The sequence below is a fragment of the Elephas maximus genome, chromosome 10 (assembly GCF_024166365.1).
Source record: "Elephas maximus indicus isolate mEleMax1 chromosome 10, mEleMax1 primary haplotype, whole genome shotgun sequence".
Taxonomy (NCBI): Eukaryota; Metazoa; Chordata; class Mammalia; order Proboscidea; family Elephantidae; genus Elephas; species Elephas maximus.
The window spans coordinates 77,220,147-77,244,526 of NC_064828.1; the positions used below are offsets into that span (position 1 = coordinate 77,220,147).

The 24,380-nt window shown below is 39.1% G+C and overlaps 1 protein-coding gene across 1 annotated transcript; it reads left to right on the forward strand.

Annotated features, from left to right (window-relative positions):
* Nucleotides 1–23,943, forward strand: CHURC1 (churchill domain containing 1). Its single transcript, XM_049898253.1, has 4 exons — nt 1–139; nt 15,528–15,663; nt 17,667–17,737; nt 22,212–23,943. The coding sequence occupies exons 1-4, from the start codon at nt 20–22 to the stop codon at nt 22,302–22,304; spliced, it is 420 nt and encodes a 139-aa protein (XP_049754210.1). The 5' UTR covers nt 1–19; the 3' UTR covers nt 22,305–23,943.
* The last annotated feature ends 437 nt before the right edge of the window (nt 23,944–24,380 follow it).

The window sequence follows — 24,380 nt, forward strand, 5'->3', positions numbered from 1 at the left end:
GGTCGACTGCTTGGAGCGCATGCGACAATCTTCTCCTAGCTCTCGCGAGGTTTCGTCTTCACGGAGACGCTGGAGGACCTTCCGTGTTAGCGGCGTCGCGATGTGTGGCGACTGTGTGGAGAAGGAGTATCCCAACCGGGTGAGCGAGTGGACGTCGAGAACTTCCCGCCCCCGCGGCCCATGGCTGGCCCTTGAGGCTTCTCGTACCCCCGCCAGCCTTCCCTGAAAGGCAGGCGCGGGGCACACTGAGCCGCAGTGCCCGGGCCAGTGACCCGGTAGCTTTCTTCAGGCCCGTGACACGGGACGGCCTGTGGCCGTCTCTTCTCTCTGGTCCCCGCATTGGTGATTGATTTTAGCTGACACCCCCTTCTTTTGAGCTCTAGCGGACAACAGAGGGACGCTCACCCATCCTGGGCTCATTCTCGAGCTCGGTTTGACGAAGTTCAGTTTTCTTACCGAATTCTAGTCCTGGAAGGGACCTCTGAGTTAAAATCTGTTCTAATCTAATTTTGTAGATGAAGAAACGCTCAGAGGAGCAGAAATGACTTTAGTTCACATTCTAGTTAGTCTGAAGGCAGGACGAGAATTAAGATTTCCAGCTGTTACTTCACCCAGCAGTCCACCTTGTAACTTTTTTATTCCTTTTAGACTCAGGAGGTTGCAAAACTTGTCTTTCTCATTCATTCAGTGTATACTTATCCAGCATTTATATGTCTGTAGCTAGATTTCTTTGTTAGGCCAGAAAGGGACACCAAAGGAGATAAAAGAAAGGCAAGACCTGCCCTGTGTAAGAGTTGGGGGAAAGCGTGTGATTAATCAAAAAATGAGTGCCACATAAATGCTCATCAAGTTTAGAGAAAGGGGAGAGCAGTCGGAGGTAGCGCTTTTATCCACCTAATTGAAGGTGGACTTCGATTAAGACTTAATAGTTGTGATTAGGGTAGAAGAGAAGGAAAGGATGTGTCGAGGCTGTGGAAAATAATAACGAGGATTCTTGCATTGGTTGGGAGGTAGAAAATACCTAGTTGCTTCTGTATCTTAGATTTTTGTGAGTAATACCAAAGTCTTTTCAGAACGATACAACAGCAGGAACTCTCATATAGTCCAGCCACTTTGGAAAAAGGTTTAGCATTATCAAATGAAGTTAAAGATGTGCATATTGAGTGACCCAGCAGTTCCCCTTCTAAAGAAATTCATGGACATCTGCCCCGGGAGACATGTATAAGTGTTCAAAAGGCATTAGTTGTAGTAGACTGGAGAAATAACAGCGATATGTTTATAGAATAGAACACTGAATGAATGAGCAATGAAAGTGAATTAGACCATGGCTCTCAACTGGGGGTGCTTTTGCCTTCCAGGGGACATTTAGCAATGTCTGGAGACATTTTTGGTTGTCACATTTTGGGGGTGGAGTACTGCTGGCATCTAGCGACTAGAGGTTAGGGATGTTGCTAAAGATCCTACAGTGTACAGGACAGCCCCCTACAACAAAGAATTATCCAACTCAAAATGTCAACAGTGCCAAGGTTGAGAAACCCTGAATTAGAACAATGAAAATGAACAACCTAAAGTTACACAACAACCTGAATAAGCTGTAGAAATACAATGTTGATGAAAGAATACATAAAGTATAATTCAAAGCAGGCAAAACTAAAATACATTATTTAAGGATATATACACATGGAGTCACCGTGAGTCAAAATTGATGGCAACTTGCTTTCTGATAACTAGGTGGTAAAACTCTAAAGAAAGCAAACAGTTATAAAGTAATCGTGGTTACTGCTAAGGGGCAATAATGATCAAGGGAATGATCGAGAAGGCTCACATGGGGGGAGGGCTTCTGTGGTGCAGGCAGTAATCCACAGGTGTTGAGTTTATAATATGCTGTGCATTTATGTTTCATGCACCTTTCTGTATTCTTTTTTTTTTTTTTTTTAATTAAAAAGGTATTTTTGTGAATCTGATAATGAACATTGCACAATTCAGGGACCGTGAGGAAGAAGTTTTGAAGAGAGCAGATTAGATTCTTGAGAGTGGAGCTAGTTCAAAGACTTAAAAATGAGATTGAGACTTTTAAATTTTATGCTATAGACACTGGGGATAGGGGCAATTATAAAAAGGAGAGCCTAGAAACACACTGAACATTTAGGGAAGCCATGGTAACAGTAGTGTAGACATAAGGTAATGAAGACCTCACTTCAAAGAAAGAATTAAAATGACTCAACCAATTTAATGTAGGAGGAAAACAATAAGGAAAAACTTTAGATGATCTTAAGGTTTTCAATTTAGGCAACTGGAAAATTGGAAGTATCATTATAGAAATTGGAGGCATATGGGAGAAAGAATCAAAATTTGGGCCCAAGTTTTCAGATTGTTTTCATAGTGTTTCATTTGAGGTACAGAATATAGCATCTAAGAAGTCAAATTAAGATACTAAATTGCAGTTTGGATGTGAGATTCAGACTGGTGTTAACAAATGAGTCTGTCAAATAAAAATGTCAAAATTGAAAGGATTTGCCCGCTGGGGAAGTAGAGAACCAGCCAGAATTAAGAATTGTGTTTCTAAGAATGAATTAATTTAGGAAAGAAAATAAAGGAAACTGTAAGAACTAAAGAGTAGAAAAACATATTGAGGTGATTGGAAAACCAGGAAAGTGCCTAGAAGCACACTTTTCTCAGATTTTATTATGTTGTAAAATAATTAAAGGGTTGTCACGAAGAAGAATTAAACTTTTCTTTGGAAATTCAGAAGGTGGATTTAGAAGTAATTAGTGGGTGGATGTTATGTTATTGTACATTTTGAGTCAGGATAAAGAACTTTCTAAAAGGTATTCAGAAATGGGATAGGTGACCCTTAAAGGAACTAAGGAAACCCTGGGGGCATAGTGGTTAAGTGCTACAGCTGCAAACCAAAAGATCGGCAGTTTGAATCCACCAGGTGCCCCTTGGAAACTCTGTGGGGCAGTCCCACTGAAAAAAACTGAGCTATCTTCCTGTTGTTGTTCGGAAGAAATTAACTGACCACTTAGAATCTCAAGTGTCCTTCCAAATCTGGGATTCTTTGAAGTCATGAGATATTTGTAAGAGCAGTTAGAGCAGAAGCCAGTTTGGCCAAGTTTAGCAAGGTAAAGGATAATAAGATGGAGGCAGTAAGTATCCACACATTCAAAAAACTTGACCGAGAAAAATAATGGGTTAGCTTATTGGGAAGCTGCAAGTGCAGAATCCAAAAACCCACTGCTGCTGAGTCGATTCCAACTCATAGCGACCCTATAGGACAGAGTAGAATTGCCCCATAGGGTTTCCAAGGAGTACCTGGTGGATTCAAGGACTGCCAACCTTTTGTTTAGCAGCCTAATGCTTAACCACTGAGCTACCAGGGCTCTGCAAGTACAAAATAAGTAGGTAATATTTAACTGTTTATCTTTTAGTTATAGAAAATTATCTAAAGATTCGTGGAAAATGCTTTTTACAGACTAGAAATACACAGTGTGGAATTTGTAACGGGACTCTGGGCTACTTATAATGTTACACTGAGGACTTGAACTCAAGTGCGAATCAAGTTGGAAATGAACCAAACTAATTTTTTCCTTCCTTCTTTTTTTTTTTTTAACTGAACTTTGAACAAATTTCTTTCTTTCAGAAAGGTGTTTAACAAGCCAGTTGGAATTAGAACTCTGTTGCATTTTCTAAAATTGCTGAACAGGCCCCAAATTGTAATAAAATATCTTTCAAACCAAACCTGGAAATGAAACCTATATTTCAAGTTTTGGCTTTAAACTTCTCAGTAATACGACAGCAATGCAGAAGTACATCATTAATTTAATCAGAGGGGAAAAGATCAGTATGAATTAGTGATAAGTTTACATTAAAAATTAAATACTTTACATCATTTAAAACTAGGCTACCAAAGTTCATGTACTTGAATTGTTGCCTGGTAGGTAGCATTACACTATATTTAATTAAATGCTGATTCTGCTGTATAGCTAGTAAAACAGTTATGTATAAATGGGTGCTTTAAAACTGTATTCTCCATTTTTTATTTTAGACATTCCCAGATAAAACATATATACTATTAACTTGTACTGTCTGAAATAATAGTTTTCTGTGAAAAATTTTTTAGTCCAATCCTTGTCAAAATAATTGCCATTTTCTAAGATTGTATCATAACGTACTGTTATATATTCTAATTTTCATCATGGTATTCGGCCACTTCTTGCATACTTCTTGCTTGCCTTTATAGCTCCTCAACCAGGATTTATCTGAATCACATTTTCTAAGCTTTTGTTTTTTTATTATTATTGTAATTATTAATTTGAATTGCTGTTATCAGGTGCTGTCGAATCCATTCCCATCCATAGTGATCCTGTATACAACAGAACGAAACACTGCCCTGGTCCTGTGCCATCCTCACAGTTGTTAGGCTTGAGCCGATTGTTGTGGCCACTGTGTCAGTCCATCTCATTGACAGCCTTACCCTTTTTTGCTGACCCTCTACTTTACCAAACATGATATCCTTTTCCAGAGACTCGTCCCTCCAGATAGCATGTTCAAAGTATGTGAGAGAAAGTCTCTCAATTCTTGATTCTAGGGAGCGTTCTGAGTGTACATCTTCCAAGACAGATTTGTTTGTTCTTTTGGCAGTTCATAGTATATTCAGTAATCTTCACCAACACCATAATTCAAAGGCATCAATTCTTCTTCAGCCTTCCTTATTCATTGTCCAGCTTTCGCCTGCATATGAGGTGATTGAAAACACCAAGGCTTGGGTCAGGTGTACCTTAGTCTTCAAGGTAACGTCTTTGCTTTTTAATGCTTTAAAGAGGTCTTTTGCAGCAGATTTGCCCAATACAGTGTGTCTTGATTTTTGTGTGTGTGTGTGTGCTTTAAGTAGAAGTTTACAAATGAAGTCTTTCATACAAAAATTGATATACACCTTCCTAGGTACTCCTAGTTGCTCTCCCTGTGTCCATTTAGCCAGTTTCTCTCCCCCTCTACCTTCTCATCTCCCCTCCAGACAGGAGCTGCCCACATAGTCTCATGCGTCCACTTGAGCCAAGTAGCTTACTCCCCACCAGCATCATTTTCTATCCCATAGTCCAGTCCAATCCCTGTCTGCAGAGTTGGCTTTGGGAATGGTTCCAGTCTTGGGCCAACAGAAGGTCTGGGGACCATGACACCTGGGGTCCCTCTAGCCTCAGTCAGACCATTAAGTCTGGTCTTTTAATGAGAATTTGAGGTCTGCATCCCACTGCTTTCCTGCTCCATGAGGGATTCTCTGTTGTGTTCACTGTCAGGGCATTCATCGGTTGTAGCTGGGCACCATCTCTTTCTTCTGGTCTCAGGCTGATGTAGTCATTGATTTATGTGGCCCTTTCTCTCTTGGGCTCACAATTACCTGGTGTCTTTGGTGTTTCATTTGATTTCTTTTTTTTTTTAATTAATTTTTATTAAGCTTCAAGTGAACATTTACCATTCCAATCAGTCTGTCACATGTAGGTTTACATACATCATACTCCCTTCTCCCACTTGCTCTCCCCCTATTGAGTCAGCCCTTTCAGTCTCTCGTTTCGTGCCAATTTTGCCATCTTCCCTCTCTCTCTATCTTCCCATCCCCCCTCCAGTCAAGAGTTGCCAACACACTCTCCAGTGTCCACCTAATTTAATTGGCTCACTCTTCATCAGCATCTCTCTCCCCCCCGCTGACCAGTCCTTTTCCTGCCTGATGAGTTGTCTTCGGGGATTGTTCCTGTCCTGTGCCATCAGAAGTTCTGGGGAGCATTGTCTCTGGGATTCCTTTAGTCGCATTCATATCATTAGGTATGGTCTTTTTATGAGAATTTGGGGTCTGTATCCCATTGGCCTCCTGCTCCCTCAGGAGTTGTCTGTTGTGCTCCCTAGCAGGGCAGACATCGATTGTGGCCAGGCACCAGCTAGTTCTTCTGGTCTCAGGATAATGTAGGTCTCTGGTTCATGTGGCCCTTTCTGTCTCTTGGGTTCTTAGTTGTCGTGTGACCTTGGTGTTCTTCCTTTGCCTTTACTCCAGGTGGGTTGAGACCAATTGATGTATCTTAGATGGCCACTTGTTGGCATTTAGGACCCCAGGCGCCACAATTCAAAGTGGGATGCAGAATGTTTTCATAATAGAATTATTTTGCCCATTGACTTAGAAGTCTCCTCAAACCATGTTCCCCAGACCCCAGCCCCTGCTCCGCTGACCTTTGAAGCTTTCATTTTATCCCGGAAACCTCTTTGCTTTTAGTCCAGTCCAATTAGGCTGACCTTCCTTGTATTGTGTGTTGTCTTTCCCTTCACCCAAAGCAGTTCTTATCTACTGATTGATCAATAAAAAACCCTTTCCCTCCCTCCCTCCCTCCCTCCCCCCTTTGTAACCACAAAAGTATGTGTTCTTCTCCGTTTTTTCTATTTCTCAAGATCTTATAATAGTGGTCTTAAACAATATTTGTCCTTTTGCCTCTGACTCATTTTGCTCAGCATAACGTCTTCCAGATTCCTCCATGTTATGAAATGTCTCAGAGATTCGTCACTGTTCTTTATCGATGCGTAGTATTCCATTTTGTGAATATACCACAATTTATTTACCCATTCATCCGTTGACGGACATCTTGGTTGCTTCCAGCTTTTTCCTATTGTAAACAGAGCTGCAATAAACATGGGTGTGCATATGTCTGTTTGTGTGAAGGCTCTTGTATCTCTAGGGTATATTCTGAGGAGTGGGATTTCTGGGTTGTATGGTAGTTCTATTTCTAACTGTTTAAGATAACGCCAGATGGATTTCCAAAGTGGTTGTACCATTTTACATTCCCACCAGCAGTGTATGAGAGTTCCAATCTCTCCGCAGCCTCTCCAACATTTATTATTTTGTGTTTTTTGGATTAATGCCAGTCTAGTTGGTGTGAGATGGAATCTCATCGTAGTTTTAATTTGCATTTCTCTAATGGCTAATGATCGAGAGCATTTTCTCATGTATCTGTTGGCTGCCTGAATATCTTCTTTAGTGAAATGTGTGTTCATATCCTTTGCCCACTTCTTGATTGGGTTGCTTGTCTTTTTGTGGTTGAGTTTTGACAGAATCATGTAGATTTTAGAGATCAGGTGCTGGTCTGAGATGTCATAGCTGAATATTCTTTCCCAGTCTGTAGGTGGTCTTTTTACTCTTGGTGAAGTCTTTAGATGAGCATAGGTGTTTGATTTTTAGGAGCTCCCAGTTATTGGGTTTCTCTTCATCATTTTTGGTAATGTTTTGTATTCTGTTTATGCCCTGTATTAGGGCTCCTAGGGTTGTCCCTATTTTTTCTTCCATGATCTTTATCGTTTTAGTCTTTATGTTTATGTCTTTGATCCACTTGGAGTTAGTTTTTGTGCATGGTGTGAGGTATGGGTCCTGTTTCATTCTTTTGCAAATGGATATCCAGTTATGCCAGCACCATTTGTTAAAAAGACTATCATTTCCCCAATTGACTGACACTGGTCCTTTGTCAAATATCAGCTGCTCATACATGGATGGATTTATATCTGGGTTCTCAATTCTGTTCCATTAGTCTATGTGCCTGTTGTTGTACCAGTACCAGGCTGTTTTGACTACTGTAGCTGTATAATAGGTTCTGAAATGAGGTAGAGTGAGGCCTCCCACTTTCTTCTTCTTTTTTAGTAATGCTTTGCTTATCCGGGGGTTCTTTCCCTTCCATATGAAATTAGTGATTTGTTTCTCTATCCCCTTAAAATATGACATTGGTATTTGGATTGGAAGTGCGTTATATGTATAGATGGCTTTTGGTAGAATAGATATTTTTACTATGTTAAGTCTTCCTATCCATGAGCAGAGTATGTTCTTCCACTTAAGTATGTCCTTTTGAATTTCTTGTAGCAGAGTTTTATAGTTTTCTTTGTATAGGTCTTTTACATCCTTGGTAAGATTTATTCCTAAGTATTTTATCTTCTTGGGGGCTACTGTGAATGGTATCGATTTGGTTATTTCCTCTTCGGTGTTCTTTTTGTTGATGTAGAGGAATCCAAGTGATTTTTGTATGTTTATTTTATAACCTGAGACTCTTCCAAACTTTTCTATTAGTTTCAGTAGTTTTCTGGAGGATTCATTTGATTTCTTGACTGCTGCTTCCATGGGTGTTGATAGTGGATCCAAGTAAAATGAAATCCTTGACAACTTTGACCATTTCTTCGTTTATCATGATGTTGCTTATTGGTCCAATTGTGAGGATTTTTGTTTTCTTTATGTTGAAATGTAATCCATACTGAAGGCTGTAGTCTTTGGTCTTCATCAGTAAGTGCTTCAAGTCCTATTCACTTTGAGCAAGCAAGGTTGTGTCACCTGCGTAACTCAAGTTGTTAATGAGTCTTCCTCTAATCCTGATGTCCCATTCATCTTCATATAGTCAAGCTTCTCGGATTATTTGTTCAGTACACAGATTGGATAAGTATGGTGAAATGATACAACCCTGATGCACACTTTTCCTAACCTTTAACCACACAGTATTCCCTTGTTCTTTTCAAGGGAATACCTGATGTATGTACAGGTTCCTCATGAGCACAATCATGTGTTCTAGACTTTGCATTCTTTGCAATGTTATCCATAATTTGTTATGATCCACACAGTTGAATGCCTTTGCATAGTCAATAAAACACAGGTAAACATCTTTCTGGTGTTCTCTGCTTTCAGCCTAGATCCATCTGACATAAGCAGTGATATCCCTCATTCCACGTCCTCTTCTGAAGCTGGCTTGAATTTCTGGCAGTTCCCTGTACTGCTGCAGCCACTTTTCAATGATCTTCAGCAAAATTTTATTTGCATATAATACTAACGATATTGTTCCACGGTTTCCTTGTTCTGTTGGATCGCCTTTCTTTGGAATAAGCATGAATACGGATCTCTTCCAGTCAGTTGTCCAGGTTACTGTCTTCCACATTTCTTGGCATAGACAAGTAAGTACATCCAGCACTGCATTCATTTGTTGAAACATCTCGTTTGGTATTCCATCAGTTCCTGAAGCCTTGTTTTTTGCCAGTGCCTTCAGTGCAGCTTGGACCTCTTCCTTCAGTACCATCGGTTCCTGATCATAAGCTACCTCCGGAAATGGTTGAACATCAACCAGTTCTTTTTGGTATAATGACTCGGTGTTCCTTCCATCTTCTTTTGATGCTTCCTGCATCATTCAGTATTTTCCCTGTAGAATCCTTCAGTATTGAAGCTCGAGGTTTGAATTTTTTCTTCAGTTCTTTCAGCTTTAGAAATGCTGGGAGTGTTCTTCCCTTTTAGTTTCCTAACTCTAGGTGTTTTCACATTTCATTATAATACTTTACTTTGTCTTCTTGAGCTGCCTTTTGAAATCTTCTGTTCACCTCTTTTACATCATCATTTCTCCCATTTGCTTTAGCTACTCAACATTCAAAAGCGAGTTTCAGAGTCTCCTGACAATCCATTTTGGTCTTTTCTTTCTTTCCTGTCTTTTTAATGACTTCTTGCTTTCTTCATGTATAATGCCCTGGATATCATTCCACAACTCATCTGGTCTTCAGTCATTAGTGTTCAACGCATCAAATCTGTTCTTGAGATAGTCTCCAAATTCGAGGGGGATATACTCAAGGTTGTACTTTGGCTCTCGTTGACTTGTTCTAATTTTCTTCAGCTTCAGCTTGAACTTGTATATGAGCAATTGATGCTCTGTTCCATAGTTGGCCCCTGGCCTTGTTCTGACTAATAGTATTCAGCTTTTCCATTGTGTCTTTCCGCAGATGTGGTCTATTTGATTCCTGTGTATTCTATCCAGGGAGGTCCACGTGTATAGTCGCCGTTTATGTTATTGAAAAAGTATTTGCAGTGAAGAAGTCGTTGGTCTTGCAAAATTCTATCATGCAAACTCCGCATCGTTTCTACGACGAGTGCTGTATTTTCCAACTACCAGTCCTTCTTCTTTGTTAACTTTTACATTCCTATCATCAGTGCATCCTGACTGTATGTTTAATCAGTTTCAGACTGTAGAAGTTGGTAAAAATCTTCAATTTCTTCATCTTTGGCCTTAGTGGTTGGTGCATAAATTTGAATGACAGCTGAATTAACTGGTCTTCCTCGTAGGCGTGTGGATAGTATCCTATCACTGACAGCGTTGTACTTCAGGATGGACTTTGAAATGTTCTTTTTGATGATGAATGCAATGCCTTTCGTCTTCAAGTTGTCATTCCCAGCATAGTAGACCATATGATTGTCCCATTCAGAATGGCCAATACCAGTCCATCTCAGCCTACTAATGCCTACCATATCGATGTTGATGCATTCCATTTCATTTTTGACAATTTCCTATTTTCCTAGACTCATACTTCATACATTCTGGGTTCCAATTATTAATGGATATTTGCAGCCATTTCTTCTCATTTGAGTTGTGCCACATTAGCAAATGAAGGTCCCGAAAATGACTCCATCCATGTCATTAAGGTCGACTCTACTTTGAGGAGGCAGCCCTTTCCCAGTCGTCTTTTGAGTACATTCCAACCTGAGGGTCTCATCTTCCAGCATATATCTGACAGCGTTCCTCTGCTCTTCATAAGGTTTTCACTGGCTAATTCTTTCCTGAAGTAAACCGCCAAGTCCTTCTTTCTAGTCTGTTTTAGTCTGGAAGCTCAGCTGAAACCTGTCTGTCATGGGTGACCCTGCTGGTATTTGAATATCAGTGGCATAGCTTCCAGCATCACAGCAACATGCAAGCCCCCACAGTACAACAAACTGATTTGAATAGCATTCTTTTTTCTCGCACTAGGGAAGAACCCCAAGGCTTCTTTTAATATTGTATGCTTTAACTTACTTTCCCAAATTTGGTTGTTAATAGTCAGGCTGTCTCTGATAAAATAGCCATGCCTCACTGATGAAGGTTACCCTCCCTACATTCAAATGACCAAGACTGTTATAAAGAACTACATCAGTTTCTTATATGTGGTACTTGCATTCTGCCGTTGCAAGTATTTTCTTTCTTACCACAAAACAGATAGACTGTAGATCTTTTTGATCTCTTGTTTTCTTAGAGTTTACATTTCATCTACTTACAAGGTCAGATTACAGAAGATAGGCCATGTTGTATAAGGTGCCTGTATTTATGGGTGCAGTCCAGCTAAGAGTTTTGGTTATTGCAATTGGTATTTAGACCTTTATTCTTTTGAGACTGTTTTGTGTTCCTTAATTTTCTGGAGTCCTTGGCTTTAAATTATTTTATGACTCTAGAATTATTCTTTCTGATATATCATTATTTTCTACTTTTTACCTTTTTGTTTTAGGCCAGTGTCATGGATTGAATTGTATCCCCCAAAAAATACCTGTCGACTTGGCTTGGTCATGATTGCCAGTATTTTATGATTGTCTATTGTTTTATCATCTGCTGTGATTTCCGTATATGTTGTAAATCCTATCGCTATGATGTAATAAGATGGATTAGTGGCAGTTATGTTGATGAGCTCTATAAGATTAGTATCATAAGCCAATCTCTTTTGAGACATAAAAGGGAGAAGTGAGGAGAGAGACATGGGGACCTCATACCACTAAGAAAGCAGTGCTGGGAGCAGAGTGTGTCCTTTGGACTTGAGGTTCCTGTGCTGAGATGCTCCCAGACCAAAGGAGGACTGATGGCCTACTAGACTGTAAGAGAATAAACTTCTCTTTGTTAAAGCCATCCACTCATGGTATTTCTGTTATAGCACCACTAGATGACCAAGACATCCAGTATTAAATTTAATCAAAATTAAAGTGTAGGCAACAAACAAAAAATGAAATTAAAAAAAAAAAAATACCATTTGTAGCATAAAATGAAGCCCTGAGGGCACAGTGGTGAAGAGCTTAGCTGCTAACTGAAAGGTCAGCAGTTCAAATCCATCAGCCACTCCTTGGAAACCCTATGGGGCAGTTCTACTCTGTCCTGTAGGGTCACTATGAGTCAGTCAGCTCAGTGGCAATGAGTTCCTGTAGCATAAAACAAATGCTTATGAATAAAGTTAACAAAAGATTTGCAAGACAGCTTCACTGAAAACTGTAAAACATCACTGAGAGAAAGTGAATATTTGAGTAAATGTGGACACATGCCATGTTCATAGATTGGCAGATTTGGTGGTATTAAGATGTCCATTCTCCTCAAATTGATCTATAGATCAAGGGAGTCCCAATCAAAATCCCAGTAGGCTTTTTTGTAAAAGCTTGCAGGTTGATTCTAAAATTTATATGGAAATTCAAAGGACCTACACTAGGCAAAACAATTTTGAAAAAGAACAATTTATAGGACTTAAACTACCTGGTTTCAAGACTTACTGTAGAAGTGCAGTAATAAAGAAAAATGTATTAGTACAAAGGTTGACATATACATCAAGGGAATAGAATAGTCCAGAAGTATGCCTGTATATATTGTCTTAGTTACCTAATGCTGCTGTAACAGAAATACCATGGTGGATGGCTTTAACAAACAGAAGTTTATTCTCTTTCAGCCTATAGGCTAGAAGTCCAAATTCAGGGCACCAGCTGCAGGGGAAGGCTTTCTTTCTCTGTCACTCTGGAAGAAGGTCCTTGTCATCGATTTCTCCAGTTGAGGAGCTTCTCAGTGCAGGGACCCTGGGTCCGAAGGACACGCTCCACTCCTGGCACTACTTTCTTGGTGGTATGAGGTCCCCCTGTCTCTCTGCTCACTTCTCTCTTTTAAATCTCAAAAGAGATTAAGACATACGCTAATCTTATAGATTGAGTCTGCCTTCATTAACATAACTGCCGCTAATCCCACCTCATCAACATCATAGAGATAGGATTTACGGACACACATCAAATGACAAAATGGTGGACAATCACAATACTGGGAATCATGGCCTAGCCAAGTTGACAGACATTTTTGGGGGACAGAATTCAATCCATGACATATATACTTCAAATGACTATATGTATGTATTTATGTATATAGCATTTTGATTTCCTGCAAAGAAATTATTTGATTTCCTACTACTGATGTAATTCAATGGAGAAAGATAATCTTTTCAGCAAATGTTGCTGGAATAACTGGATATCTGTAAATAAATGAATGCTAATCCTTAACTCATACAATATATAAAAATTAATTCAACATGGATCATAGATGTAAACATGTAAGCTAAAACTATAAAACTTCTAGGAGAAAATCTTTGCAACCTTAGGGTAGGAAGCGATGTCCTAAGACACAAAACGCACAAACTGTAAAAGAAAAAGTACATAAATTACACTTTATAAAAACTAAAACTGTTTGCTCTTCAAAAGACACCCTCAAAGGCAAACCACCAACTAGAAGAAAATATTCCTAACACATATGTCTGACAAAGGACTTCTATCCAGATATATAAAGAACTCTTACAATAGACACTTTATAAAAGAAGATACATGTGAATGGCCAGTAAGTTTCATGAAAATATGCTCGACATCATTAGTCATCAGAGAAAAGCAAATTAAAACCATAAGAATGGCTAATGCAATGTGCTAAATAGAATGGCTAAAATAAAAAGACTTATGATGCCTTGTGTTTGTGAGGACGTGGAGCAACTGGAACTTATACAGAGCATGTGGAAATGTAGAGTGAAAGAGTTGGGAAAACCATTTGGTAGTGATGCTAAATATACATTTATCATATTGCTCAGCAATTCCACTTCTAGGTATTTACCTGAGAAAAATGAAAATATATGTCCACACAGACTTGCACATGAATCTTCATAGCAGCTTTATTCGTAATAGCCAAAAACTGAAAACAAGTCAAATGTCCATCAATAGATGAATATATAAACTGTAGAGTGTTGATACAATGGAATACTGCTTGGCAATAAAAATCAACAAACTACCCGTACACATGACAACATGGATGACTAACACAGGCATATTGAGCAAAAGAAGTCAAACACAAAAGAGAATACTGTATAATTATATTTGTATGAAATTCTCAAACAGGCAAAACTATAGAGGTAGAAATCAGATCATGGTTGCTTGGGGTGCAGTGGGGGGTGGAGATAGACTGCAAAACGTGCTGGAACTTTTGGGAGGTAGAAACATTCTGTATCTTGATTGGAGTAGCAGTGACATGGACATACTTTAGTTAAAAGTCATTGACCTGTACACTTAAAATCTGGATTTTATAGTATGTAAATTATGCCTAAGTAAAGTTTTTTTTGTTCTTTTTTTTATAATCAAAGCAGTTCCTATTAATAGCTGGAAATTTATACTTTGGGGACTTTTTTTTCTTTTAGTAGGTAAGTCACTGTGCCTGTGATTAAATTTCTACAGACTGTACAGTAATATCCTGTGCCCCCATCCCACCAACCAGAGTTAATCTCTTCCGTAATGCAGAGCACAAAAGAGTAACTCAAAAGGGGGAGATTAATTGTGGTGCCAGGAAGGCTCCACTGTGGGATCATTTGTGGTAGGTCCTGATTCCCCTGTGCTACATAAGCTCCTTGAAGATAGAAATATATTTTGTTCATCCTTGGAGCCTTCACTCTGCCTCGTGCAGTGTCACATACATAATTGGAGAAATGTTGATTTCAATGATTTTCAGTCAAGTTAACTATTTTAAAAGACCTAAGTTTGTTGGCCAGAAAATGGGGTTGGATTATTTATGACTTCTGGTTCTCGGTGTGTACTTTTAATTATTAGTAAGCCTTTGCCAAAGACTTCCTTTTAGCCAAGTGCCTATGTTGGTTACAGTTTCTTAGAGATGAAGTGAAATCCTTTCTTGAATGTCTGGGGTGTCAGTCTGATGAATTATGGAACTCGCCTTCTCTGCCTGAATCACACATCCTTGAGGACTGACGTCTTTAGAACTGAGATTTTTTTTTTAAGTTTCTGTATTTTGTGGCTTATTAAGGCTTGGAAGAAAACTTCCAACAGCTGAGCATCAGTGTGTACGATCGTCTTTATCATTTGGCTTAGTGATTCCGTTTTGATTGAATTTTAATTCTAGTTTTTTATGATTCCCCACTTAATATTGTTGGCTGTTCAATTTCTCTTAGTTTTTCCTTTTCACATTTTATGTTATTAAGATTTTACTAAGTTATTTCTAAATATCTGTTTGCATTTGGTTCTCAAACATAGTTGCAGTCCTCAGAGACTTGAAGATCTAACACTGGGCTTCAGTTTTATTTGTTACAAATAATACTTCTTTAGGAAAGTCAGTAATTCCAAAAATTAGTTGGTATAGCCTTCAAATATGTAAATTCTGGCCATATTTTTGTCTTTAGAAATTTATTAATCATTTTCACCAAAGATCTTGAATTATAGATTAGTATTTGAGTTATAGGAAACCCTGGTGGCCTAGCAGTTAAGTGCCAAAGCTGCCAACCATAAGGGTTGACAGTTCGAATCTGCCAGGCGCTCCTTGGAAACTCTGTGGGGCAGTTCTACTGTGTCCCATAGGGTTGCTACGAGTCGGAATTGACTCCACAGCACTGGGTTTGGTTTGGTTTTGGTTTATTTGAGATATAAGAAAATAAAATTCCTATTTCTAATATTTTAGGGTAACACCTGCTTGGAGAATGGATCTTTCTTGCTGAACTTTACAGGTTGTGCAGTGTGCAGTAAACGAGATTTTATGCTGATCACAAACAAATCCTTCAAAGAGGAAGATGGAGAAGAAATAGTTACCTATGATCGTAAGTAGGTTTTTTTTTTATGACAGTCTGTTAGTAGGTATCATCTTCTGAAAGTAGATACATTATACAAAGTATTCTGAGGCCTATTTCAACATATTTGCAACATTTAGTTACTAATTATATTTTTAAGAGTTAATGCCACATTTTATCTAGCATCATCAGATATTGCTAAATGACTTGCACATAACTAAAGTTTAATGCTTCCAGCACCAATTTTGTATTACATTATTTTTCAGGGAAATTTTTTTAGGCCTTTATGCCTTCTTAAACAAAATGTAGAGACTGTCTTTAGGTGACCTTAGGGTCCATTAAAGGAGCCCTGGTGGGATAGTGGTTAAAGTGCTCATTTGCTAAAAAAGGTCGGTGGTTCAAACCCATTAGCCACTTCTCAGGAGCAAGATGTGGCAGTTTGCTTCTGTAAGGTTTACAGGCTTGGAAACCCTACAAGGCAGTTATACTCTGTCCTTACAGTGTCACTGTGAGTTGGTATCGACTCAGTGGCAATGGGTTTTGTTTGGTTTTGGTTTATGGTCCATTAGGGATTCTTGCTTCTATACTAGATGACCCCAGAATGCCATATATATATTTATATTTATGTATATAAAAGGAGCCCTGGTGGTACAATAGTTAAGCACTTGGCTGTTATCCAAAGGTCAGTAGTTCTGACATGCTTGGTCTGGTTCGAACCCCAGCTGAGAATGTGCAGTTCTAACAAGTTCCCAGGTGATGCTAATGCTGCTGGTTAGGGACCAGTTCTGAGAACCACTAGTAGAGCAGTGGTTCTCAAAATATTTATACGTAAGAATCACCTGGGGATTTTGTTCAACTGCAGATTCTGATTCAGTATGTCTAGGGTGGAAATGCAAATTCTCTGCAGGGGTTCAAACTGGAGCAAACCCATTCAAAGGCCTGGTTTGAACCCACCAGCCACTCCAAGGAAGAAAAGACCTAGTGATCTACTTCCTTAAAGATTACAGCCTGGGAATCCTATGGGGTAGTTCTACTCTGTCACATAGGGTGCTATGCATTGAAATCAACTTGACAGCACATGATAACAACAAAACACACACACACACATATATTTAGTTGTTTCTGCTTTTATAACTTTTTTGTCTCCTATCTTCCTGTCAGTCTATTGTCTCTTAAATTTACTGCTGTAAATATGCTTAATTCCAGCAATACTACTGTTTTTATGCTGCTACTCATCCTCAGTAATGGGAAACCAAATACATAAACAAGTTAGAATTACATGTATAATAAAAATAAACCCATTCAAAGGCTGGCACCAAAAATTTCTGTGCCCAGATACTGTGACAAGTCTTTAGACTGTCCATATCCCCTTTTTGCATGTCTCCTTGTTCTTAGGTATATTCTGAATATATGAGGAATAAATATAATGATATTTTGAAAGAGAGACATGAAAGACACCAAGCCTTTACAAGAGTCAAACAATTTAACAACAACAAAAAAACCCCTTTGCCATTTGGTTGATTCCTATTCATAGCAACCCTACAGGACAGAGTAGAACTACCCCAAAGGGTTTGCAAGGAGTAGCAAGTGGATTCAAACTGTTGACCTTTTGGTTAGTAGCCATAGCTCTTAAATACTGTGCCACCAGGGCTCCAAACAATTGAAAAAATGTTCTAAATTAAAAGATTTTTTTCCTTTCTTTTCTGAGACTAGAAACTTTTCATAGTTAGATAGGTCCAGCTAGTTTAAAAAACACCCTTAAGTATATGTTAATTAATTACCTTAGAGAGCTTTCAATGTGAATTATATGCATACTAAGTCTCTGAGCTCAGCCCCTTAGTTATGTAATGTTGCTATGTGACAGATTCTGGATTTCTTATCAAGGTAGATATTATAATAGATTTCCTGCTGTGTTAAATATGACAAATAGAGTTAAGATTCTTTTTAAATACTACCATGCTGAGAACAGAAACTTTACTGTTCTAAGAGACCTTTCAAAACTTGATTATGTAAGTCTCTCTTTGTTTTGGCAGATCTGTGTAAGAATTGTCATCATGTAGTTGCCAGGCATGAGTATACATTCAGTATCATGGATGAATTTCAGGTAAATGTATAAATATGGGTGTGTGCATGAGAAGCGTGCTTCATAGTTCAATCAGATGTATGAGACCAAATGGGCAGCTCCTGTCTAGAGGCAGGAGGAGAAAGCAGGAAGGGATGGGGACAGGTCAAATGGCCACAGGAACCTGGGACAGAAAGGGGGAGTGTGCTGTCACATTGTGGGGATTGCAGCTAATGTCACAAAACAATATGTATATAAATTTTTGAATGAGAAATTAACAATCTGTAAACTTTCACCTAAAGCACAATAAAATATATATTAAAAAAAAAATGGGTGTGTGATTGGGATGGTAATAAAAGTAGCCTTGAAAACCTATGTATAGCTTTCATAAATGAGGTACTAGCAAATATTAAAGGAAACTGTCCCTCTTCTGCCTATGTAAGTCAAGAGAGAAATTTTTAATTTGTGTGGATCTCTGTTATCCTGTGGATGCTTGTTATCCTTTCTAAGAGTCACAAATCAAAGTGCATGCCTCACAAATGAGATCTCAGTCCTGTCATTTTTCTTTGTAAAGAACAGCACAGTATGACTTCTTATGAGGTTCCTATTGTGCCTCTTTTTTCTCTGCCCAGTTACGAGATTGCATAATTGTTGGCATTAAGTGTTGGCCTGTCCACTAATACCATACTTGCTAGACATCAAAATTGTGAGAAGGAGGTTATCTTTGTTTTCCCTAGTAGGCATGTAGAGTTGAGCAACTCTGGAGTCTCAATTGTGGTAATGTTACTTGTTAAGTAAAATGACAAGATGGATGTGTTGAGGTTGGAGGAAGGAACTTGAACTACTATGAGGATAGAGGATAAGGGATTTATTCGAAGGATTGGTACTTAATTGTGAAAGCATGTGAAGAATTTTCTGGAAGGCTTGTGTAGCTCTGAAGTTGAAGGTTTACAAGTCTGATGGTCAGGAAGAAAAGCTAGACAGTAGGAGAGCGCCAAGGACAAACTGGAACCCACAAGGACCAACTAGAATCTGCATCTGTCTCACAGTTGAGTTACTTGTTTAGTGTGAACTGCATATTCAGCCATAGGATATAAATATCAGGCTACAGCTTTAACAGGCAAGGGGATTCTTTTTAAGCCCTTCAAACATAGCCAGTACTTTAATTAGGAAAAAAAAAGATAATCTTCCATTATAGAATCTTATAAAGTGGTATAACCACTCACATTCATTCTTAGTTTAGCATGGGACAAAACACTTAGTCACCTGTGAGAATCTGGTCTAATATGTTGTGGTTAATCTTCTGAACAACACCTTGGCCATATCTCCTCAACATTCAAAAGTTATGCAGCAATAAGAATACGATATATGTATATATAAATATAAAATCTAGGGCAAACTCAAGGTCTCAATGAATAAGTAGTGACCAAACAGGGGAGTGAGCAATTCAGAGGCTTAAAGGAGCAGCTCTCTCATTTAATGGCAGGAAAGGAGGTCTTAAAGCCATTTTCGAGAAGCTCCTGAAGCTCCTGTGGACTTTTTAGAGCCATTGACTGGATATTGGATTGCCTGTTTATGGCCTAACTGAGCCATTGTAAATCACTGCCATGAGACCAAAGATGTTCCATCGTGACTAAGCATAGCCATTTTCAAAGTTGCCCCAGAAATTACTCTGCAGTTGGAGGAGGAAGGTAGAGCAAAGTGGCATGCCCAGAGAGTGTGAAATTCTCTTACCTGCTGTCTTCTCACCCCCAACATCCACCCACCCCCTCCCCCTTCAATTCTATATTCTGTCATCAGGTTATTTTTCTTAAAATGATGCTTTCAGGCCACCACTTTGGCCTTTCCATAGCTCACCTTTAGCTACATACATAATATCCAAGCTCCTCATTCCAGGGTTCTTCATGGGCTGGCACAGCTTCTTTTTCTCTGTCTGGTTTCCTTTGTTGTTTTTCCCTCATTTTCCCCCTGAGGCTTTATCTCTGGTCTGGAACCTTCTCTGTACTCCCTTATTAAGTGAGCAAATGCACACTCAGAATCTCACCTGAAACCTGTTAAATATCTTCCAACTCTTGTTCTCCAACTCTGACACCCCACCTGCCTTCGTTTCTTCCTCTGTTTCTCTTGCTGTTTTTTAGCTCTGTTGCCACTACGGAAACCCTGGTGGCTTAGTGGTTAAGTGCTACGGCTGCTAACCAAGAGGTCAGCAGTTCACATCCGCCGTGCGCTCCTTGGAAACTCTATGGGGCAGTTCTACTCTGTCCTATAGGGTCGCTATGAGTCGGAATCGACTCAACGGCACTGGGTTTGGTTGCCACAACTCATGTCTAGGCCCTTACCTACTCAAGTCTAAATCATGGCAGCAACCCCCAAACTATGCTTTTATACATTGGCATTGAATTCATCTTCCTAAAATACTCCATCCTATCACTCCCCTGCTAAAAAGCCTCCAAGTGCAACTGTATTTCCCTGACTCAAATGTGATATGTTTACTGTTTTCTACTTCGTGCTTTTTCCTTGACTTAAATTGCCCCCTTTCTGTACCTTCAAGCAGTTCAAATCTACCAGCTGTTCCTTGGAAACCCTATGGAGCAGTTCTACTCTGTCCTGTAGGGTCACTATGAGTCAGAATCAACTCGACGGCCCTGGGTTTGGTTTGGTTTTTGGTTAATAGAGGAAATTCTGAGGGGCCCTCAGAATAAAACAAAGTACCTGGTCTTCCCCAAAGGTGATTCTACCCACTGTACCCTAGGAGTTCTTCATCCCTTTCTTAAATCTCTATCCCTAGTCCTTGGCCAGCTAGTCCTTGAGGGTCCCCATGAGTGATAGGGGAGGGGCAGAATACTTATCCCTACTTGGTGGGCTTTGGCAGCACAGGGAGATGTGTCCTTGGCATCTCAATTTAGAATTCCAGACATACTTTCCCACAGAAACACTGCTATGTATGGTTAGATTCTGCAGTACTTGTACAATATGAATTTAAAGGCTTTGTGGATTTGCCTGGGAACCTCACTGCCCTGTATAACATTGCTTCTGTGGGGAGCGACTTTTGAATTCCAGATAATTGATTTACAATGAAATTTGCTTCTCTAGGGAACCCAGCCTAGACACCCACCTATAAATATAAGATTACAGGTATAATCAGTTTCACTGATTTAATATTCTTTTCTGATTATTTTTCCCCCTCTCAAGTTAGATTTTAAATTTCATAAAAGTCAGGGACCTGTCCTTTTCTTCCACTGCGCCTAGCACATTGCAGAGCATGTAGGCACTCAGTAAAATCTTGTCAATTGATAGAATTTGTTGAAATCAGGCATTTGTCTAGCTTCACACATTTTCCCTCTTGACTACTGTACTTTTTCTTCTTCCTTTCTGTTCTGCTAGAAATGTGTGACGGGTGAAGGCAGTAGAAGTATTTAACAGCAGTAAAAGATCTTGGAAAGGCTAGATTTTTATTTTATTTTTTAATTCATGAGGCTGATATTTGTTCTCTGAGCTCTAGCCTTCATTTACTTCTACTGTGTATATAGAGCAGACTTTAAAATTAAGTGTGGGCTTTAAGAAGCTGTCTTTCCACTGCCTCAATTAAGCTCCCCTGCTGAAGTCACTAGCGGGAGGTGGAAAGGCAGTTACCTGGTTGTGAGTCTGTACCATAGTCATTGTTTACCTCCATGACCCCTCCAGTGACTGCCCAGACCTGAGAAACACAAACTATCAGACAGCAAGCAATCTGAATGTCAGTTTACTTATGAAATACTAATAGACTTCGCATAGATTTTTGTTTTCCTAAAGAAGATAACCCACTTTTAAACAAAGGGTTTAAAAGAAATATGTCTGTATAGTTTATGACTACATTACATATTCTGTAAGAACAGGACTTTGCCCCAGGGTTCTTTGCCTAAATTAAAATTTCTTCTATCACTAGTCTGGATATTTGTTAATCCCAAGAAATACAAAACTCCTTAAATGGATCAAATTCCAGACAACCAGCTGCTTAAATCTAAATATGAGACATGACATAGTGGATTTAACAAAACTGTTTCTTTTCCTAGAGTAGATAAGAATAGCCTTTTGGGCTTGAGAATTTTCCCTGTGTTTTGTTTTTAAAATTATTTCTATTGCATATTAGTGTTAAACACCCTAAAAAGTAACAGCTTTAAGAACAGGAATTTATCCTCATGAGCCCACACCCAAATAACTTTGTTACTCTAAATAGCAGCTCTAAGTCAAATATGTGTTTTTTTTAAATCCAAGAGATAGCCGTCCATTTCCAAGATGATGACATTCTTATATTCATGGTAAACAGAGCATCAGTGTGCATTCAGTTTATATAAACAAAAGGCTCTAGGATACACAGAATAAACCTAAGACCTTGTGATAGGTGTTGAAGAAATTGGTCTAATGCACAGAAAGAATGTCCGTGGCCATTTGCAGAAAACAGCTTTACCAAACAATAAATTATGAAATACCTTTCTCCCTGTTCCTCAACGTAATTATACACTTTATCTTGTTCCAGGAGTATACCATGCTGTGTCTGTTGTGTGGCAAAGCCGAAGATACTATCAGTATTCTTCCTGATGACCCCCGACAGATGACTCTGTTGTTCTAAGAAGGCTCCTGCAGTTCTGTTGTAACCACGTAAAATTGGTTTATAATACAGCAAACAGTTGGTTTATAATACGGCAGACTTAGTTTGTAGTGAAAATTCTTTGCATATTTTATCAGTTTAGATTTATCTATTCTTTGAAAGAAAAAGTAATTTAGGGAGTTGCTGCTCTCCAGAACTGAGTTCTTCTGCTCGAGTTCCCAGTTCACATCAGTGCAACCAGAGTGAAGCATCATTATTAGCAGTTAGATGGCGAAAAATGACTAGTATGGGAACAGATGTAGTGCCCAGATTCTAGGACTGGGGCTGAAATATACAAGGTGAGCATGGAGCATAAAGTAATGAAGTGCTCAAAAAAAAAAAAAAGTCACAATGACTGGAGGTATGTCAAAGAGACAGAGGATCAGCTAAACAACTAAAGCTCCCAATAGCAATAGATGGAACAATGTATATAGCAAAATAAGTAAAGTAGTGTTGGATTGTAACCCAAAGTATAAATATCCAGAGACCATACTGATATAAATAAATGATAGAATAAATAAATAAGTGGAGAAGAGACATCTCCTGGACAGAAAAATTCAAAATTTGTGTAGAAACTGTGCTAAAGGAAGTAGAGCATAACTCCTCAACCCTTAAGTGTGGGTTGCACCTAGTATTCCTTCCAAAGAGCATGGAAGGGGAGTGGGGAGAGTAACTGTACAGTGGGAACCTGACAAACACTACCTCAGCCAGGTGATCAAGATTAATAGCATCAGCAGTAAGTCATGTTGATAGTGTGTGTGATATGTATGTGTGATACTAGTATGTATGATGTGATGACAATGGCACTTTACCTCAGCAGTCTTCCAAAAACTCATAGTCCCCGTCTAATCATGAGAATAACACCACCCAAATCTCAACTGAGGGACAGTCTGCAAAATGGCCAACCATGAAAGGGCCACATAAACCAGAGACTCCATCAGCCTGAGACTGGAAGAACTAGATGGTGCCCAGCTACCACCAATGACTGCCCTGACAGGGCATACAACAGAGGATCCCAGATGGAGCAGGAGAAAAGTGGGGTGCAGACCTCAAATTCCAGTAAAAAGACCAGACTTGGTGGTCTGACGGAGACTGGAGGGACCCCAGAGGTAATGGCCCCCGGACTCTCAATTAGCCCCAAACTAAAACCATTCCTGAGGCCAACTCTTCAGACAAAGATTAGACTGGACTATAAGACATAAAATGACAGTGGTGAGGAGAATGCATCTTAGCTCAAGTAGACACATGAGACTGTGGGCAGCTCCCTTCTGGAGGCGAGATGAGAAGGCAGAGGGGGACAGGAGCTGACAGAATGGACACAGGACATATAGGGTGGAGAGAAGGAGTGTGCTATCACATTGTGGGGAGAGCAGCTAGGATCATATAACAATGTTTTTGTATGAGAACTGACTTAAATTTTAAACTTTCACTTAAAGCACAATTTAAAAAAAGGCCAACCAGCACTCTTTAAAACTGTCAAAGTTATCAAAAACAAAGTCCAAGAAGCAGTCACAGCCAAGAGGACCCTAAGGAGACGTGACAACTAAATGTAATGTGGTATCCTTAGTGATCCTGGACCAGAAAAAGGACATTGGGTTAAAAAAAAAAGAAAAAAATTAAGGCAATCTCAATAAAGTGTGTATTTTAGTTGATAATTAATTATAAAAATGGTCTCAGTTACTCCAAAGAGATCTTAGAATATCTTACTTTGCATACTTGAAAGACCACTGGCTTGGGGCCCACAAACCCTAGCATTTGGGCCTCTGCCATTTGGTAGCAATATAATCATTAGGAATGCATTACTCTGGACTTCTTTGTTACATTTTTGTAATACTTGGTTAGTAAAAATTGATACTGTGCTTTTTTCACAGTATTGTTAGGAGATACAAATGAATTAAATGTAAAGTGCTTTGGAAAGCATATAAAGTACTAGATACAGTGCCATTGTTTGACTTAGTTCTCCGTCCGAAACCAAATCTTAAAGGGCCAGGCATTAGAAACATGTTTGTTTCCTATTCATACCCAAAGAAATTTTTTCTGAACTAACAGTTTACTTAT

What these genes read in the sequence shown, in the direction of transcription:
- CHURC1 (XM_049898253.1), top strand. Translation starts at nt 20, where the DNA reads ATGCGACAATCTTCTCCTAGCTCTCGCGAGGTTTCGTCTTCACGGAGA. An exon ending in AGAAATAGTTACCTATGATC is followed by an intron (nt 15,664 to 17,666) that starts GTAAGTAGGTTT and finishes TTGTTTTGGCAG; the next exon opens with ATCTGTGTAAGAATTGTCAT. An exon ending in GTATCATGGATGAATTTCAG is followed by an intron (nt 17,738 to 22,211) that starts GTAAATGTATAA and finishes ATCTTGTTCCAG; the next exon opens with GAGTATACCATGCTGTGTCT.